The sequence below is a fragment of the Ursus arctos genome, unplaced genomic scaffold (genome assembly GCF_023065955.2).
Source record: "Ursus arctos isolate Adak ecotype North America unplaced genomic scaffold, UrsArc2.0 scaffold_12, whole genome shotgun sequence".
NCBI classification, from domain to species: domain Eukaryota; kingdom Metazoa; phylum Chordata; class Mammalia; order Carnivora; family Ursidae; genus Ursus; species Ursus arctos.
The window spans coordinates 34992303-35011739 of record NW_026622786.1 but is presented as its reverse complement, the minus strand read 5'-3'; the positions used below and the strand labels follow the sequence as shown (position 1 = coordinate 35011739).

Here is a 19437-nt window from a genome sequence, read left to right as displayed (position 1 = left end):
GGGTTGTTACCAATTTTTTGTTATTAACAATAATACTATAGGTCATAATGCTACATATATGTCATTTCACGTATGCAGGCAGATCTATATATATCTATGAATAGTTTCCAGGAATTAGAGTCAAAATGTACCCTCAGCTTAATCTTGGAAGACATTGACCAATTATTAATTGATCATCAGTTGGAAGATATTTTTCTTCTAAAGGTCGTATTATTCTTCACTCCCATTTGTAGTATTTGAGATGACTTACTTAGGAAAGAATCTGTTTAAATATCATCATTACATCCCCATTCTCTTATGCTCTGTTGTCTAATGGCAATGAGCTCAAAGAAGCCATGATTCAGGATATCATTCGTGTACCTCCTTGGGACTCCAAAAGTTCATGTTGATTTCCTGGTATCTTTTCCCTCGACCCTATTTAGTTAGTAAAACTCTTGGCAACAGAGGATTCCTCATCCAGATCAAATGCTTTAAAATAAAATGGAGTGTATGTCTAAATTAATGAACTTTCTTAACAGAGTAGTTTTTAAAACGTTTTATGTGTATCTAGCAAGCTACAAGCCTTGGAACAAATTATTATATGAGCCAATGAAGAAGAAACATAAGTATTTCTGAAATAGACCCAATTTCTCTTTCTATTTTTAGGTGTTCATCTGACATCACAGGCATTTTTGTATGTGAAAAAGGCCCTTGCCCCCAAGAAAACTGTATTATTAGTAAACTTTTCAAAGAAGGATGTATGTTCATATACAATAGCACCCAAAATGCAACTGCATCAATAATGTTCATGCAAAGCTTATCTTCTGTAAGTATGGCCTTGGAATGACAAACTCCTACAACATGCCATCTCTTCCCAAGATGGACTGATATGTCCGAAGTATTTAAACAAAAAGACAATTATGATTCACTATGTTTTAGAGCTCGGGGACCTTAGAGTTCATCTAGTTTTTATTTCACAGATAAAACAAAAACATTGAGGTCCCAAAGATGATCACACAAAAAAAATTCCTTTAGAGAAGTGATTATTTGCTTTCTGGGGAAAGTGATTCAACAACGAAGCTCTGGAGACTTCAAAATAAACCGCTCATCTGGTGGTATTGAGGAAAATGTATTGCGTTAAGAGTGATATAACACATGATTATATTTCTCTCATTTGAAGTAGCAAACCATTCCCCAGCATCTCTACCAGAAGAAGAAAAGAAGAAGAAGAAGAAGAAGAAGAAGAAGAAGAGGCAGCAAACCACTCTTATTTTAATTGTGTTTCCTAATTCTCTTTCCCTTGTTTTGCATAGTATAGAAATTAAAAAAGAACCAGGTGTTACCAAGAGAAGTCAACTAACCCTTAGCTTTGTAGGTTCAGAAACTTAACCTTGTCAGTATTCTGCATTGGCAAGAGACTAGTTAATGGATCTAGAACACTGTTTTTTACATTAGTATTTAAAAATAGTACTCTGTCATGGGAATCCAATATTTGCATCCTCTAGCCAGTTCATTTTTTCTCTGAAGGAAGCAGGATGAAATAGCCAAATTCTCACCAGAAGCCTGCTTTGAGGGAATGGAATCAGAAAGGAGGGAGACCAGTGACAGAGAGGCTTCCTGGCATCAGCTGCATGACCTGATCAATCCAGCCGTTTTCACAAAGACCTGAAACTCATGTCTGTGTGTCATCTCCCCTCCACGGTGCTGGGAGCCCATGGGCACGTGCCTCTGCGAAGTTTTCTGTTTCCACGGCTGACCAATGTCCCTTAGATTGACACATTCTTTTCTTTAAGTAACTTTTTTTCTTCAGTCTGGTTTAGTCAAGGCTACAAGTCATTATGTAACTTTAAAGTGATTTTTCATATTTCTCGTCTGATCCATTACGTTTTTAATTTATAGCTTTAATATGGAAGCCAACTTAATTCCATGTATTTCATCCACATTGTGTGATCCTTCGAAAGACCTAACCATTAATATCCAGTCAAAAAAATTTCACAGTCCTCTAACCATAGTCATGAAAGAGAAGAGTTAAAAACCAACAAATAACGACAACAAAAATGGGTCATACTCCTGTCTCCCCATGCTACTGAGAAAACCATGTCCTTGAGCAACTATGAACCTTCTGGCGCTTTGGTTTCCCCTTCTATGAAATTAGGGATGGGACTGGAAAGGTTTCTTCTAGCTCTAAGTTCCCATGACTCTGTTAGCAGGAAGTATCTACTCTAGGAATATAGCCACTGGGAATAGGTGGTAACTTATTTCTTTGCAATGCAAACCATACTTTAAAAAGTGGTGACATATGTTTAGTATTATTAAAAGAATTATATCTCTATTTCCAAATGGAGAGAAAGATCAGGAAGTAGGTTTAAGTTTTTTTTTTCCTTATCCTATTCTTACCGAGATCAATATTTGAACTAGATCGATTTATGCTGACTGATCAATAAATAAAGGTGCAGGTGGGTCATTAAATATAATTCCAAGGAACAGGCTGACCGAGATAACATCTTCTAGAGTGTTTTCTTTAACACGCTACCATACTAAAAAAGGTGGGAGATTGTTTTGTTTTCTTAAGACTAAGATATATATACACGGTCTGCTCTCTGTTATCCAAGTACAAATAGACTATAATTTCGATTGATCGTAAGTACCACAAGGGTGCCAATGTTTCAAGCAAAGGGTGTGAAGGTATATTTGTAAACTCATTGTCATTCCTGAAGTAATAAAGGGCTGCTATAGCACTTCTGATATCTCATGTTTCAGCTTACCATGCCCTTTTACCTTTAGTTGCTTGAGAAGGAGAAGCATGTCTAATATGGGAGGAGTGCCTTTACTCTCTGATAGACTTTGTTCTTTTTCTAGGTGGTTGAATTCTGTAATGCAAGTACCCATAACCAAGAAGCTCCAAACCTACAGAACCAAATGTGCAGCCTCAGAAGTGCATGGGATGTAATCACAGACTCTGCTGACTTTAATCATAGCTTTCCCATAAATGGGACTGAGCTTCCGCCTCCTCCTGTGTTCTCCCTTATTCAGGCTGGTGACAAAGTGGTGTGTTTAGTCCTGGACGTGTCCAGTAAGATGGCAGAGGTAATATTTTGAACCAAAATGGCTATAAACCATTCATCATTTTTTTCTATAAGTTTTTAATTCATTTTCAGAGGTTAAGGGCAGGGGTGGAAAGGCCAAAGTTTGGAATATTCATGCATTTCGTCTTTTCTTGGGGACAGGAGGAACAAATTTAGAATGTAGGCCAAGAATTGAGATAAGGCAGATAAATGAAACCCACAGATAATCCCAAGCCCTGTTTTTTTGCTACTAATTGCAACTTTTTTCCAACCAAGATCCTTTTCCAAAATTCTGACATGTAAGAGAAACTCCAGTCTGGCCATATTTCACTCACTGGTACACATCCCTTCCTGAGGTAAGAGACAGTGAGTTTGCAAAGAGTGTGCATATCCATTGTGTGTGTATTTTCCATGTCACCATGGATAGAAAAACATACCTTTGTCATCCAGGAAGCTCACAGCCTTCCAGAAACCCACTCCTAGAAGCCTCAGAACTCTCAGATAGTGGTTAAATGCTTAGTCTCTCCAGGCAGACGTGCTTTAAACCCTGGCTTCTTCACTTACTGCCTTTAACCAGGAGCAAAATAACCTTCCTGAACTGTTTTCTCATCTGTAAAATAGGGATTATAATACCTGCTTTTAGTGTTGTGACAGAACCAACTTATACTAGCTCATTGGAGTCAATTGTTAAATTTTTAGGAAATCTGCAAGCCAGTAGTTAAATATAGCCATTATTAAAAATTAAACTATGTGGATTTAGAATTAAATAAAATATATTAAAACAAATATAATAAATGCTTAAAACTCATTACTTGCTATTTTTTTTCCTACTATTTTTTAATATGATCTATAACCAGAGTCAGTAAATAACAGTTCATGGGCCAAATATGGCCCACCACCTGTTTTTGCATAGCCCAGAAGCTAAAAATGGATTTACTCTTTAAATGGCTTAGAAAAAAAATCAATAAAATAATAATATTTCATGACATGTGAAAATTATATGAAATTTAAATTTCAGTGTCCATCAATAAAGTTGTATTGGAACACAGCAACACACATTTATTTACATCTTACCTATGGCCACTTTAGTGCTGAAACAGCAGAGCTGAGCAGTTGCAACAGAGAACATATGGCCCACCAAGCCTAAAATACTTAACTTTCTGGCCCTTTTTTGAAAATGTCTGCTGATCTCTGATCTATGCTCTTAAGATTATTTCTGGTCTATTGTACCTGTATGGGTCTACTACTACACATCTCTTCCCCAACTCTGCTTTCAGTGACATCACAGTGACAGTTTGAAATCAGCCATGGTGGGAGTATTTACCCCACAGAAATTGTCAATTGCAGCAAATCAGGGTATCTCCCTCTCTCTCTTCTCTCTTTCATTTGCCAGGAAGCCAGTCGTTTATTTTTTTTTTTAAGACTTTATTTATGTGAGAGAGAGAGAGCATGAGTGGGGAGGGGCAGAGAGAGAAGCAGGCTCCCCGCTGAGCAAGGAGCCCAATGCAGGACTCTATCCCAGAATCCTGGGATCATAACCTGAGCTGAAGGCAGAAGCTTAACTGACTGAGGCACCCAGTGCTCAGAAAGCCAGTTTTTAAAATACATTTACCAGCATACAACCATCTACTTCATAAAGTTGTTGAGGGGGAATAAATGAGGAAATGAATATGAAGCTTTTTGGTTCATAAGTGGTAGTTATTATTTTATGATAGTACTTGTCCTAAGGAAGAGTTTATCCTCTTGTATTCTCTGAATCAGTAGTCCTGGAAAATTTGCCTTTTTTGGCTTGTCTCTGAAATATTAGGAGCATCACTAATACATTCAGCATCTGGATAATTTTGTAATCTTGCCTACCTGCAGCTGACTAGGGCATGATCTTCTAAAATATGGTCTCAGGACAATTTATATTGGCTAGCTGCCTCTATTGAGGAAAAATAGTGAAAGTGATAGTTTCACTTGAGAGAAGACCTAAAGGAAGTAGAAGAGAAATAAGCCTAAAGTAACACTCACAGCAAAACATACTTCCTTCCCTTTTCCTGCCAATATTGTCCTTGAACCATCATGGGAATTCATTCATTAGATGCCTGTACTGTGTTGGCTTGGGGGATGCAGAGTTGACAGAATATAGTCTCTGCTTCAAAATGCTCACAGTCTGGAGCACTTGGGTAGCTTAGTCGGTTAAGCATCCGACTCTTGAATTTGGCTTAGGTCATGATCTCGGGGTCATCAGATGGAGCCCCACAACAGGCTCCATGCTCAGTGGGGAGTCTGCTTGAGATTCTTTCCCTCTGCTCCTCCCCTGCCCTTGCGTCTCAAATAAATAAAGAAGTCTTTAAAAAATGCTCACAATCTAATGATAGACACACAACACGCACATGTGAATAAATATAATACAATGTGACAAGGCTCCACAGAGGTGTGAGTTGCTGTGGGAACATTGATGAGGCAGCCATAGAAGAACATGATTGAGGAAGACTTCATTGAGAGGATGAACTTGGAGTTGAATCTTGAAGGATGAGGAGGTACTTGCACTGTTGGATGAGGCGAAGGAGGAGAAGGGAGGAATGCCAGGGAAGGGACGAATTTGTGCAGTGGCTAACGGGCAAAATTAGAAAAATTTGCCTGGGGGAAGTACATCCCTTGGTGTGGCTATAACTAACATTGGGTGTGTCTAAGGAAATGGTAGATAAGATGGAGTGATGGTATAAATTTGAAAGAAATTTAAGACATTGAGCTGATAGGACCTGTTCAAGGATATGGGGGCTGACAACAGAGGGGTAACGAAAGACAGCTCCAGGCTTTTGGCTTAACTAGTGGGAGTGGAGATCATGATTAAGAATGGTGAATTAAAATTTCTAAAAATTTAAAAAAATTAGTTAACTTTAAAAAAGAATGATGACTTGATGACATGGTTATCAATAGCTGATAGTTACTGAGTGCTGAATATATATCCGTTTTGCAGATGAGAAAACTGAAGTTAAAAAAGATGAGTAATTTCTCTATGGTCACATAATTAGCAAAAGTTGAAGGGGGGATTCAAAGTCCTTGCTTCATCCACTCTACCAACTTACTTTCCAATATTGTAAGAGAAACAGTATTTGGGAAGGGAGGCAATGAATTCAAAGTGTGTCGAGTTTGAGATATCTGTGGGACCTTAAATTGGTGATGTTTCCTAAGCAATGTGAAACATAGGTCTAGATATTAAGGGAGATGTCTGGGTTGGAGATAGAGATTACAGTCATCACTGAGCAGGTGGTCATTGAAGCTCAGCCTTTAAAACAAGTGATCCTAGTGAATGAACATCAGTAACATCACCAGGCCAAACCTGGTCACTAATATTACTTTATAACTAGTTAACACTTCAAAGTATAACTGAACGGTCACATATGTATCTCAGTTGATCATTATAGCAATTCTATTTTAATAAGTAAGAAAAATATTATTATTCCCATCTTACAGATGAAGTGCCCAACCAAAGATGACCATGATAACAGAGGATAGTGCCAGCATACATACCCCTAACTTCTACTTCTCTCTATTATCAGGTCTCTTTGTAGTGTTACCTCTTACCCAGACTGGATTTTAAAAGAAGCAGTTACAAATCTAGTTTTAACTGGTTTCATAGATCTTGAATTCTGAGCTGGAGAGAAATAGTGGGAATATGTGTTCTTAGAGAGTGGTAAATATGAACAGCTTGTTGGGGGCAGGGTTCAAAACCACTCCCCTCTCCTTGAAAAGCATTTATTTTTTGCAATTAATCAAACCAGATTCTAACATTGCATCACTCTTTACAGCTCAAAAAATTACAATCTGACATTGCTAAATGATTTGCAGAAATATTTGCTGATTGAGTTGCTTAGTCATACTTCTGTCTACCAACCAAATGTTATTCTTTTTCTTTTTTTTTCCTTTTTGGAACATAGGCTGACAGACTCCTTCGACTGCAACAAGCAGCAGAATTTTACTTGATGCAGATTGTTGAAATTCATACCTTTATGGGCATTGTCAGTTTCAACAGCAAAGGGGAGATCAGAGCCCGACTACACCAAATTAACAGTGATGATGACCGAAAGCTGTTGGTTTCACATCTGCCTATGACTGTGTCAGCGGAAGCAGAAACCAGCATTTGCTCAGGACTTAAGAAGGGATTTGAGGTACAGTAGAGCACCCCAAACCTCAAATCACCATCACTTTCCTTTCTTTCATTCTGTGGTTATCTGCTTTGGGGTTATCAGTTGTTGTTTTTTTTTTAAATGTTTTTTTTATTATATTATGTTAGTCACCATCCCTGGTTTTTGATGTACAGTTTGATGATTCATTAGTTGCATATAACACCCAGTGCACCATGCAATTCGTGCCCTCCTTACTACCCATCACCAGCTTATCCCATTCCCCCATTCCCCTCCCCTCTGAAGCCCTCAGTTTGTGTCTCAGAGTCCATAGTCTCTCATGCTTCATTCCCCCTTCTGATTACCCCCACCTTTCTTTATCCCTTTCTTCCCCTACCGATCATCCTAGTTCTTATGTTCCATAGATGAGAGAAATCATATGATATTTGTCTTTCTCTGCTTGACTTATTTCACTTAGCATTATCTCCTCCAGTGCCGTCCATGTTGCAGCAAATGTTGAGCACTCGTTCTTTCTGATAGCTAAGTAATATTCCATTGTATATATGGACCACAACTTCTTAATCCAGTCATCCGTTGAAGGGCATCTCGGTACCTTCCACAATTTAGCTATTGTGGACAATGCTGCTATGAACATTAGGGCGCATATGGCCCTTCTCTTCACTATGTCTGTATCTTTGGGGTAAATACCCAGTAGCACAATAGCTGGATCATAGGGTAGCTCAATTTTTAACTTTTTAAGGGACCTCCATACTGTTTTCCAGAGTGGCTGTACCAACTTGCATTCCCACCAACAATGTAGGAGGGATCCCCTTTCTCCACATCCTCTCCAGCAATTGTTGTTTCTTGCCTTGTCAATTTTTGCCATTCTAACTGGCGTAAGGTGGTATCTTAGTGTGGTTTTGATTTGAATTTCCCTGGTGGCTAATGATTTTGAACATTTTTTCATGTGTCTGTTAGCCATTTGTATGTCATCATTGGAAAAGTGTCTGTTCATATCTTCTGCCCATTTAATGATTTGTTTATTTGTTTCTCGCGTATTGAGTTTGAGAAATTCTTTGTAGATCTTGGATACCAGTCTTTTATCTGTAGTATCATTTGCAAATATATTCTCCCATTCCATGGGCTGCCTCTTCGTTTTTTTGACTGTTTCCTTGGCTGTGCAGAAGCTTTTTATCTTGATGAAGTCCCACAAGTTCATTTTATCTTTTGTTTCTCTTGCCTTTGGAGATGTGTCATGAAAAAGGTTGCTTTGGCTGATGTCATAGAGGTTGCTGCCTATGTTCTCCTCTAGGATTTTGATGGATTCCTGTCTCACATTGAGGTCTTTCATCCATTTGGAGTTTATCTTTGTGTATGGTGTGAGAGAGTGGTCAAGTTTCATTCTTTTGCATGTAGCTGTCCAATTTTCCCAGCACCATTTATTGAAGAGGCTGTCTTTTTTCCACCGGATGTTTTTTCCTGCTTTATCAAAGATTAGTTGCCCAAAGAGCCGAGGGTTCATTTCTGGGTTCTCTATTCTGTTCCATTGGTCTATGTGTCTGTTTTTGTGCCAGTACCATGCTGTCTTGGTGATCACAGCTTTGTAGTACAGCTTGAAATCCGGCATTGTGATGCCCCCAGCTTTGTTTTTCCTTTTCAACAGTTCCTTGGCGATTCGGGGCCTTCTGGTTCCATACAAATATAAGGACTATTTGTTCCAGTTCTTTGAAAAATGTCATTGGTATTTTGACTGGGATAGCACTGAAAGTGTAGATTGCTCTGGGTAGCATGGACGTTTTAACTATGTTAATTCTTCCGATCCATGAGCATGGAATATTTTTCCATCTTTTTGTTTCTTCTTCAATGTCTTTCAAGAGTGATTTATCGTTTCTAGAATATAGATCCTTTACGTCTCTGGTTAAGTTAATTCCAAGGTAACGTATGGTTTTTGGTGCTATTGTAAATGGGATGGATTCCCTAATTTCTCTTTCTTCAGTCTCATTGTTCGTGTATAGAAATGCAACTGATTTCTGAGCATTAATTTTGTATCCCGCCACATTACTGAATTGCCCTATAACTTCTAATAGTTTGGGAGTGGATTCTTTTGGGTTTTCCATATAGAGTATCATGTCATTGCGAGGAGAGACATTTTGACTTCTTTGCCGATTTGGATACCTTTTATCCCTTTTTGTTGTCTGATTGCTGTTGCAAGGACTTCTAGTACTATGTTGAATAATAGTGGCGAGAGTGGGCATCCTTGTCGTGTTCCTGATCTTAAGGGAAAGGCTTCCAGCTTTTCCCCATTGAGAATGATATTTGCTGTAGGCTTTTCATAGATGGTTTTTATGGGATTGAGGAATGTACCCTCTATCCCTACACTCTGAAGGGTTTTAATCAGGAAAGGATGCTATATTTTGTCAAATGCTTTTTCTGCATCTATTGAGAGAATCATATGATTTTTGAATTTTTCCTTCTGGATAAAACCTATAACACTGATTGATTTGCAAATGTTGAACCACCTTTGCATCCCAGGAATGAACCCCACTTGGTCATGATGGATAATCCTTTTAATGTACTGTTGGATTCTATTAGCTAGGATCTTGTTGAGAAGAAATCGGTCTGTAATTCTCCCTTTTGATGGGGTCTTTGCCTGGTTTGGAGATCAAGGTAATATTGGCCTCATAGAATGAGTTTGGTAGCTTTCCTTCTGTTTCTATTTTTTGAAATAGCTGTAGGAGAATAGGTATTATTTCTTCTTTGACTGTTTGGTAGAATTCCCCAGGAAAACCTTTGGGCCTGGAGTTTTGTTTTTTGGAAGGTTGTTTATCACTGACTCAATCTCTTCATAATTAATTGGCCTGTTTAAAAAATCAATTTCTTCTTGTTTCAGTCTTGGTAGTTTATAGGTTTCCAGGAAGTCCTCTATCTCTTCCAGATTGCTTAATTTATTGGCATAAAGCTGTTGATAAAAGTTTCTAATAATCCTTCCAATTTCATTGCTGTTGGTTGTGACCTCTCCTTTTTCATTCATAATTTTATTAATTTGGGTCCTTTCTCTATTCTTTTGGATAAGTCTTGCCAGTGGTCTGTCAATTTTATTAATTCTCTCAAAGAACCAGCTTCTAAATCTGTTGATCTGGTCCATTGTACTCCTGGTTTCTAATTCATTGATTTCTGCTCTAATCTTGGACAACTGCTTCCTCGTGCATGGATTAGGCCTGTCCCTCTGTTGCTGTTCCAGCTTCTTGAGGTGAGAATATAAAAACTGCATTTTAGATTTTTCTATTCTTTTGAGTGAGGCTTGGATGGCTATGTATTTTCCCCTTAGGACTGCCTTTGCAGTATCCCATAGGTTTTGGACTGTTGTGTTTTCATTCTCGTTGGTCTCCATAAATTGTTTAAATTGATTTTTGATTTCCTGGTTTATCGAATCATTCCTGAGCAGGATGGTTCTTAGTCTCCAAGTGTTTGAGTTTCTTCCAAATTTTTCCTTGTGATTGAGTTCCAATTTCAAAGCGTTGTGGTCTGAGAATATGCAGGGAATAATTTCAGTCTTTTGGTATTGGTTGAGACCTGTTTTGTGACCCAGAACATGGTCTGTTCTTGAGAATGTTCCATGGGCATTAGAATAGAATGAGTATTCTTTGGTTCTGGGGTGTAGTGTTCCATATATATCTATGAGGTCCAACTCATCGAGTATGGCATTCAAAGCCCTTGTTTCTTTGTCAATTTTTTGCATGGGTGCTCTGTCTATTTCTGATAGTGGAGTGTTGAGGTCCCCTACTATTAACGTATTTTTATCTATATGTCTCTTTATTCTGGTTAAGAGTTGGCTTGTGTATCTTGCCGCTCCCCTGTTGGGGGCATATATATTTATAATTGTCATATCCACTTGTTGGATACATCCTTTAAGAATAATATAGTGCCCTTCTGTGTCTCTAACTATAGTCTTTAGTTTAAAATCCAATCTGTCTGATATGAGAATTGCTACCCCAGCTTTCTTTTGAGGTCCATTGGCATGAAAAATGGTATTCCATCCCTTTGCTTTCAGTCTGAATGTATCTTTAGGTTCAAAATGAGTGGGGTTATCAGTTCTGATAACAGATTCTGATTTGGGATTATCTGTACAGTGTGGTCCTAACAGTCTCAACTATAAGAGAGTAGTGATAGATTATTTTTAAGGTCAGGAACCATATCTTATTTACCATTAAACCCCATGTGCCTAGCAAAGTACCTGTTACATAATAGTTGGTCAAAAAATGCTTGTTGAAGGAAGGAGTAAATAAATAATACATACAATGGCCAAGGCTGGGGGACTTCGGCATCATCTGGACAATTTCTTTTTTTTTTTTCAAAGATTTTATTTATTTATTTGACAGAGACAGCCAGTGAGAGAGGGAACACAAGCAGGGGGAGTGGGAGACGAAGAAGCAGGCTCCTAGCGGAGGAGCCTGATGTGGGGCTCGATCCCAGAATGCTGGGATCATGCCCTGAGCCCAAGGCAGACGCTTAACGACTGCGCCACCCAGGCGCTCCCATCTGGACAATTTCTAACACTGTCCCAACTGTAGCCATTTTCACCCTTCGGTTTTCCAGACAAAATCCGCATGTTTGGCTTATGTGTATAGTCATTCTAGACCTACCTAATTCTAATGGGTAGTCAGGGTTGAGAACCACTGCTCTAAGTCCTCTTATTGGTCATTCACTGGATGTCAAAGGCAGTGATAACACATAAGAATGTGCCCCCATATCCTCTCTCATGGACCCTATTCTAAACCTGGGGCATGGATGATTCGAACAGGAAGAGTCCCTCTCTACAAGAAAACCAGCAATGACATGTAGGGCGATAAGTCCTGTGACAACGTGAGTTGAGGACAGAATGGGGACGGGCATGGAGAACAGTGAGCCACAGAGGACCTCAAAGAGGCATATGCCTCACGGGTGGAGAATCTGGAATGAGTGAATTCTTCTGTTCAATAAGACAATTTGAATTATATTTCCTTCCAAATGACTGATACTCTATGTTCAGGTGGTTGAAAAACTGAATGGAAAAGCCTATGGCTCTGTGATGATATTAGTGACTAGTGGAGATGATGAGCATATTGGCAACTGCTTACTCACCGTGCTCAGCAGTGGTTCAACCATTCATTCCATTGCCCTGGGTTCATCTGTGGTCGAAAATCTGGAGGAATTATCACATCGTACAGGTAAATATATTTCCAAAAATGTATATTTTAGAGCATTTCCTTTTAACTTGAATATTCAAAGCACAACCAAAGCTCAGATTATGTCATTAGAATGTGTGGCTTAAGTGAAAAAAAAGGATAGAAACAGTTATCTTAAGGAAAACAACACAAAAATCATTGTTAAAATATGACAAAATTTTACGGATTTTTTAATTTTAATTTTAATTAATTAATTTATTTTTTAGAGAGGGAGAGAGGGGTTGGGGGAGGAATAGAGGGAGAGGAAGTGAGAATCCCAAGGAGACTCCACACCCAGTGGATGATTTCAAAACCCTGAGATCATGACCTTAGCCAAAATCAAGAGTTGGACACCCAACCAACTGAGCCACCCAGGAGCCCCAAATTTTGCTGACTTTTAAATGTTTTCCTTAGAAGGTGCCAATTATATACAACCAATGAAAATATAATTTTATCATTTCTTTGTTAAACCAGTCTGAGCATGTATAATCACAGAGCTAAAAATATGTTTAAGATTAAATGCACTAACTTCCATGACAAAGACACATACCATATTGTAAGATACATATACTTTTTGTTGTCCCAAATGAGGCATGGAATAATTTTATCTTCTATTCCTTATAATCAATAAAAATGAGTATTGCTGACTTAAAAACTGAAAGTTAAGCTTTGTTGAATTATCTTTGAAAGCAATGTTTTCAGAATATAAATGTAAATGTAAATACATAGCAATGATAGATAGCCATTACCCTAGACTGTCTAGGAATTACCTTAATTACAAGACTATTTAATAAATTTACTGAGTTTTTAATCCTATACCAGATAAAGGTTTAGACCTTGACATTACAGCTGTGAACAAAACAGACAAAACCAGTCACCTCTGCTGCTTACTTACCATGTGGCTGGTAGGGTGCCATGCAAAGCAAGTCAAGCACAACTCCTTCCCCACAATTAATCCTCTTCCACAAGAAAGCTTGTTGGAAAAGACCTAACATGTTATTTTTTGTTCTATTTTATACATTTTAATAGTTAACATCCCAATCATGTATTTCAGGAGGTTTAAAGTTCTTTGTTCCAGATAAATCAAACTCCAACAGCATGACTGATGCTTTCAGTAGAATTTCCTCTGGAACCGGAGACATTTTTCAACAACGTATTCAGGTCAGGATTTCCTTGGTATTACACTTACAGATGGGGCTGGGGGGCAGGGAGAAGGAAGCAAGAAAAATAGATGAATTGTGCTAACTGCCTCATTAACCTTATTTGAATATGTAATAATTCTTGCACAGAAGGCTTTTAATGAGCTTCTTGGTCTCACCATAAAAGATTCACTTTTACCTGATGTCTGTTCTTCTCCACTGTAGGAGTAATTTCCTATAATTGCTACCTCAGGCTTTTAAGGTGTGGAAGCAGAGCTTTCTCCTTCCTAGTGCTCAAAATGGGGTAAAGGTGGGGTAGAAGTAAGGTCAAGAAGAAAAGTAAGAAACCGTGTCTTTAGTTTCAGTTCTATAATAACTCTTCATCAGTCATGATCCATTTTATCTTTTTGGCTTCTTTAAAAACTACTTTGAAGATCCTCCCTCATATTAACAGTATCAACTATTTCATTAAATTCTAAAGAATTTTAAATATCTCTTTGACTACTGCAATTTACTTGACTTTGCTCACAAAAGCTTCCTCTAAGCAAGACATTTTCAAAGGACCAAATTTTTTGTAAGTACTTTAAAGATATTTTGAACATAACTGAGGGTTGGAACAAAATTTTATCTGCTGTTTCCTTACAGATGGTAAGTGAACCTGCCAAGTTAATGACTTGATGTGAACAATGAAGGCAGTTAAATTATTCTTAGGAAATATTTAACATGAAGATTATATGTACACAATAAGGCAATAACCACAATTCCATCATTAGAAGTGAAAAAAGGTGAACCATAAATGAGAACATATATTATAAATTAGATTACAATGGGCTCTTCCAAATAATCTACCATGTGATTTCTTTTTTAATAATGTGAAATAAAAACAAACGTTCAAAAAGGTTTTTTAAAAATTTAACAAAGTATTATTCATATGGCTCAAATTAGCCTCATGTTCCCAAACTTGGCTACCTCTCCCCAGTCGTATGTCATAAGCCCCACTAGACTGTGGGCAGAAACTACATCTGAATCCCCTTCAACAGCTCAGGCCCAGCACAGAATGTGCCACAGTAGTCAGCAGTCCACAAACACTTGTAAAACAGACTTGAACAAATAATCCACAGTGTTTTTGCTGTCATCTACCAAAAATTTTATATGCTTTCCAAGTTTGAGCAATATTACAGAGCATTACACAGTGTGTTTATTTAATAAATAAAAATTTTCGAAGTTATTTATTGACTTGCATCTGTTGTGACTACTCAGTGATTAAATGTAGGGGCTCTGATGTCAGCCTGCTTGGGCTCTATCCCAGTTTCAGCTCCTTGCCATGTGACAACTGGACACAGGACTTCTCTAAGTCGCGGTATTCTCATCTGTGAATGTGGATAACAATAGTACTCACCTTAAAGGTTTTCTTAAGGATTAAGTGAGATAATATATGTAAAGCATTCAGCACAGTGCCTTCATCTGTTTGCACTGTGTATGCATTGCTTGCGCACGTGTGCGCACACACACACACACACACACACACGTGTGCACGTGGCTTATTGTGAATGGCTAAATAATTATTTTAAAGTACCCAAGGCCCCTAAAACTCAGTGTTTTATTTCTTATTAAAATATATAAAAGTAGGGGTGCCTGGGTGGCTCAGTCTTTTGAGAGTTGACTCTTGTTCTGAGCTCAGGTCTTGATCTCAGGGTCGTGAGTTCAAGTCTTGCATTAGGCTCCATGCCCATAAAAGTATCTGGAGAGATAATATATAAATTAAACCACTGAAGCACATTCACAAACAAAATTTTTTTAAAAAGCTTGTTATTATAATTGCTGTAGTGAGGTTAATGTTGATTTGGATGAGAATTAGTATGAGAATAGCTAAAATCTCTCCGTAAAAAATACTGAAGTGACACTTGTATTAACCATAATAGACTATTTTATATCTCCTGTACTCCTATAATATATAATATTTTGCTTTGGCGAGGTATTTTTATGAAAAGTGATTTATATAAATATAGTACGTGTCAGAATTAAATTATTTTTATTTTTGCCCATTTATTTTTGTTTGTCCAGAAGTAAAGAAAAAGATGGAATGTTTATGCCCACACTAGAAACTTTCACATATATGTGTATTTTCTTGAACAGCTTGAAAGTACCAGTGAAAATGTTAAACCTCACCATCAACTGAAAAACACCGTGACCGTGGATAACAGTGTGGGCAATGACACTACCTTTCTAGTCACATGGCAGACCAGTGGTCCCCCTGAGATTGAATTATCTGATCCTAATGGAAGAAAATACTATGCAAATAATTTTACTACCAATCCAGCTTTGCAGACTGCTCGCCTCTGTGTTCCAGGAACTGCTGAGGTAGATGTTGTGAGCTTGTTCATAATGATGACATTTAGTCAAGTACATAATTTTCAGTTGAATCACATAATTAAATGCACAAATCCTATTCTAATCAAAATTTTACTTTAAATTCATACGATGGCATTTTGTGAATGTTAAAAATGTAAGAGAAACAACTAAGGTATGTTTGAAACTTTAAATAATGGATACCAAAGCCTTCTCCCTTCAACAGTAGAAATTAATATGTGTGCAGTACAAATAATTCCTTTTTGCTTACTTTCTTCTTTACAAAATTCACATATAGTTATCTATATGTTTAGCAAAAAAAAAAACTCTACTTAGAATTTATGATATGAATATATGCAATACATATGTTTTTGAGTATCTGCTATGTGCTGGGTCTTGTTCTGGGTGCTTTACAATAAAATACCATGGTAGGCATGAGAACAGGGTACTCAGAGCATACAAGAGTGATGAACAGGCTTCGAGGGAAGGGGACCGTTTCTGGAAGTAAAAACAACAAAATGGAGATATGGAGGATAAAGAAGCCAGAGGTGTCAACGACATTCTGGGCAGAGGAAATAGCACATAGAAAAGCTCAGAAAAAATAGAATATAGCTCTTCATAGAACTACAAGTAGGTCAACATGGATGAACTACACAGCAGCACATAAGGTGGAAATTTAGGGGAAGGAAAGAGAAGAAGTGATGAGGTTAGACACAAACAGGAGCCATGTCAGCAAGGGCTCTGTATGCCTGTAAAGGCAAGAAGAGCTTGAATCCTAAAGAGAAAGGCAACCACTAGTGGTTCTCAGCAGGGTGGTGAATGATGAGGTCCACTCATGCACTGCCTGAGTGCAGTCCTACCTAGCACCGTGGGCCCTCTCTACTCCCAGATCCCCGTTGCAGCCTCTGCTGGGGCTTCCCTGCCTCTGCTTCACCTCTACCCCAGTGATTCTTCCGAAGCATGAATCCGATCAAACCCATCTCCTATTCAAAACCCTTTCGTGGTCTCAGGATAAAATCCATGTGGTTACTGTTACATATCAGACCATTTATGTTCTGACTTGTGCCCAAGCTTATTTCTTTTTTTTTTTTTTTTAAGATTTTATTTATTTATTTGACAGAGAGATAGAGACAGCCAGAGAGAGAGGGAACACAAGCAGGGGGAGTGGGAGAGGAAGAAGCAGGCTCCCAGTAGAGCAGGGAGTCCAATGCAGGGCTCGATTCCAGGACTCTGGGATCACGCCCTGAGCTGAAGGCAGATGCTTAACGAGTGAGCCACCCAGGCGCCCCTGCCCAAGCTTATTTCTTAACCATCTTCCCAAACACTCTCTGCTCTGCTCCTCCTTACTTTTCTTTCAACTTCATCATGTTCTTTTCACATCATGTTCTTTGCACAAGAGCCAAGAACACTTTACCTACTTTTTGCTGCCTTTGCCTGACCTCTTAGCCTGCCCTCGGCGCCCTGTAGCAAAACTTACACATTACACCCAAAGAGAAGGTTTTGATATGGAGATTTGTACTAAGCGTCTGTTACTAATCTTATGATTACCAAAAAAAACAAAAAACAAAAAAAAGATGATCTTGATACTTGAATTATGACCTCACAGGAAAATGGCCAAGCACATGAATCCCAATGAAGAAGGCTGGGTAGGGTGTGGTGGCATCTTAATTTTCCACATTGAGTCACAACTTAACCCCTTGCTGCTTTCTCTTTTCCCTTGAGCTCTACTGTATTCTTCCTGTTACTTCTAGGGTTTAATAAGAAGCAACAGTGGGGTGCCTGGGTGGCTCAGTCAGTTATGCCACCAACTCTTGGTTTAGGCTTAGGTCCTGATCTCACAGCTGTGAGATCGAGCCCTGCGTCAGGCTCTGTGCTGAGCGTGGAGCCTGCTTGAGATTCTCTCTCTCTCTCTCTCCTTCTGCCCCTCCTCCCACTTGTGCATGCTTGCTCACTCTCTCTCTCGCGCTCTAAAAATTAAACATAAAGAAGCAACAGCAAGAATGAGGGGAAAAGGATATTTATATATAATCTTATCCAAAGAACAAATTTCTGTTATTTGTAGTTTAAGCTTTTTTTTTCTTTCTGATATTCTTTCACAGGTTTCCCCCAGGCAGCCTAGAGGGGCAAAAGAGAGTGGTATTTAGCAATATTTCTATGTATTACTCAACACAGACATTGTAGAATCCTAATTTATTTAAAAAAAAGTGTTCCTTTTCTTGGTCTGTAATAGTGTATGTGAGTTTTGTTGCTTGAGATTTTTGGACATTCAGGTTAGGGATTGAGGAACATGAAGGGAAGGAAGGCTACTATTGCTTTTTAATCCAGTTATTTACATAAATCATAATTGTCCACCTAGTTTGCAATAATTTTCTCAATTGTAGAAAAGGAATAAAAATGTTGAAATATTTTTTGGGTAAAGGGGCTCAAGTTAATATTTACAAAATACTTTGAAGCTGGATACTTATCATTGTCTTCTAAAAATGTGAATTAAAACCCCTAGGAGCTTAGACTTATGCTTTAAAATTAAGGGTTTATTTTTTTCTCTTCACATTTTACAAAACAAAAAGACTTTGTTTTGCAGCCTGGGCTCTGGACCTACACACTGAACAATACTCACCATTCTCTTCAAGCCTTGAAAGTGACAGTGACCTCTCGCGCCTCCAGCTCAGCCATGCCCCCTGCTACTGTGGAAGCCTTTGTGGAAAGAGATAGCACCCATTTTCCCCATCCTGTGATGATTTATGCAAATGTGAGAAAGGGGCTTTATCCCATTCTTAATGCCACTGTGACCGCTATAATTGAGCCAGAGGCTGCAGATCCTGTCGCACTGGACCTCTTTGACAATGGAGCAGGTAACAAGGAATGTCATGTCGTTTTTCATGTTCTCAAGAACTGTCATTGTGTTATGATGCTGCAGTATCAGTCTTAAGCTTATCTGTATAAGTCCTTCAATTCAAGTATTTTTCTCATTGAATCTCTTGAGATTCTCAAGTCCTCAAGAGAGTCACTGGCATACTGAGTAGCTACAGGTCACATCTGTGCAAGGAAAGAGAATGTGAACTTGGGAAGAGTCTCCTTGAGGTTCCTCAGTGTGGCTGTGGAGTGAGCAAAAGGGTGGGAGGAAGTTGCTTGACACCTGGGTCTTGGCTTTTATTCAGCCAGTGACACTAGCAACTCATTGAGGTCACACAGAACAGCTTTTATGTCCTTGTGACATGCCCATATTCCTCTAAGATTTGCCAGCTGTATTATTCACTGAAATAGTAAGATTGGACAATTAAAATAACAAATGAAAACCCAAGAAGTAAGATGCAGTGGTGGTCTCCTCGGGCCCAGTAGTGAAAAGAAAAGTTGAAAACTGAACTTGTGACCCAGGAGATAACCCCAGACTATTCTTTAGCCAAGTGGCAAGGTTGTAAGAGGGAAGAGCCAGTGCATTTACATGTCTGATTTGCTCACAAGACGACCAGGCCAGCAAGCCTAGCGGAATCATGACAGAGATTTTCCCACCACTGGGAAAACAAAGTAAAGAAAACAAAACCCTACTTCAAGTGCTCATTCTGCACATGGAGCTCAGAGCCTCATCATC

At 38.5% G+C, this 19437-nt stretch overlaps 2 protein-coding genes across 2 annotated transcripts in view; one reads left to right on the top strand and one right to left on the bottom strand.

The window, feature by feature from the left end:
- The window catches only part of ODF2L (outer dense fiber of sperm tails 2 like), a 294695-nt gene that overhangs the window by 61825 nt on the left and 213433 nt on the right, over nucleotides 1–19437 (bottom strand). Inside the window, exons 4-6 of the mRNA XM_057310504.1 lie at nucleotides 13256–13557; nucleotides 12278–12338; nucleotides 3482–3654 (exon numbers count right to left, since the gene is read on the bottom strand). The gene's annotated coding sequence lies outside the window, so the exon portion shown is untranslated. The remainder of the gene's footprint in view (nucleotides 1–3481; nucleotides 3655–12277; nucleotides 12339–13255; nucleotides 13558–19437) is intronic.
- The window catches only part of LOC113254457 (calcium-activated chloride channel regulator 2), a 43527-nt gene that overhangs the window by 8564 nt on the left and 15526 nt on the right, over nucleotides 1–19437 (top strand). The window contains exons 5-11 of the mRNA XM_026497674.4: nucleotides 646–805; nucleotides 2839–3066; nucleotides 6971–7201; nucleotides 12186–12363; nucleotides 13415–13521; nucleotides 15636–15860; nucleotides 18430–18700. Of these exons, the coding sequence (XP_026353459.2) occupies nucleotides 646–805; nucleotides 2839–3066; nucleotides 6971–7201; nucleotides 12186–12363; nucleotides 13415–13521; nucleotides 15636–15860; nucleotides 18430–18700 (1400 nt within the window). The remainder of the gene's footprint in view (nucleotides 1–645; nucleotides 806–2838; nucleotides 3067–6970; nucleotides 7202–12185; nucleotides 12364–13414; nucleotides 13522–15635; nucleotides 15861–18429; nucleotides 18701–19437) is intronic.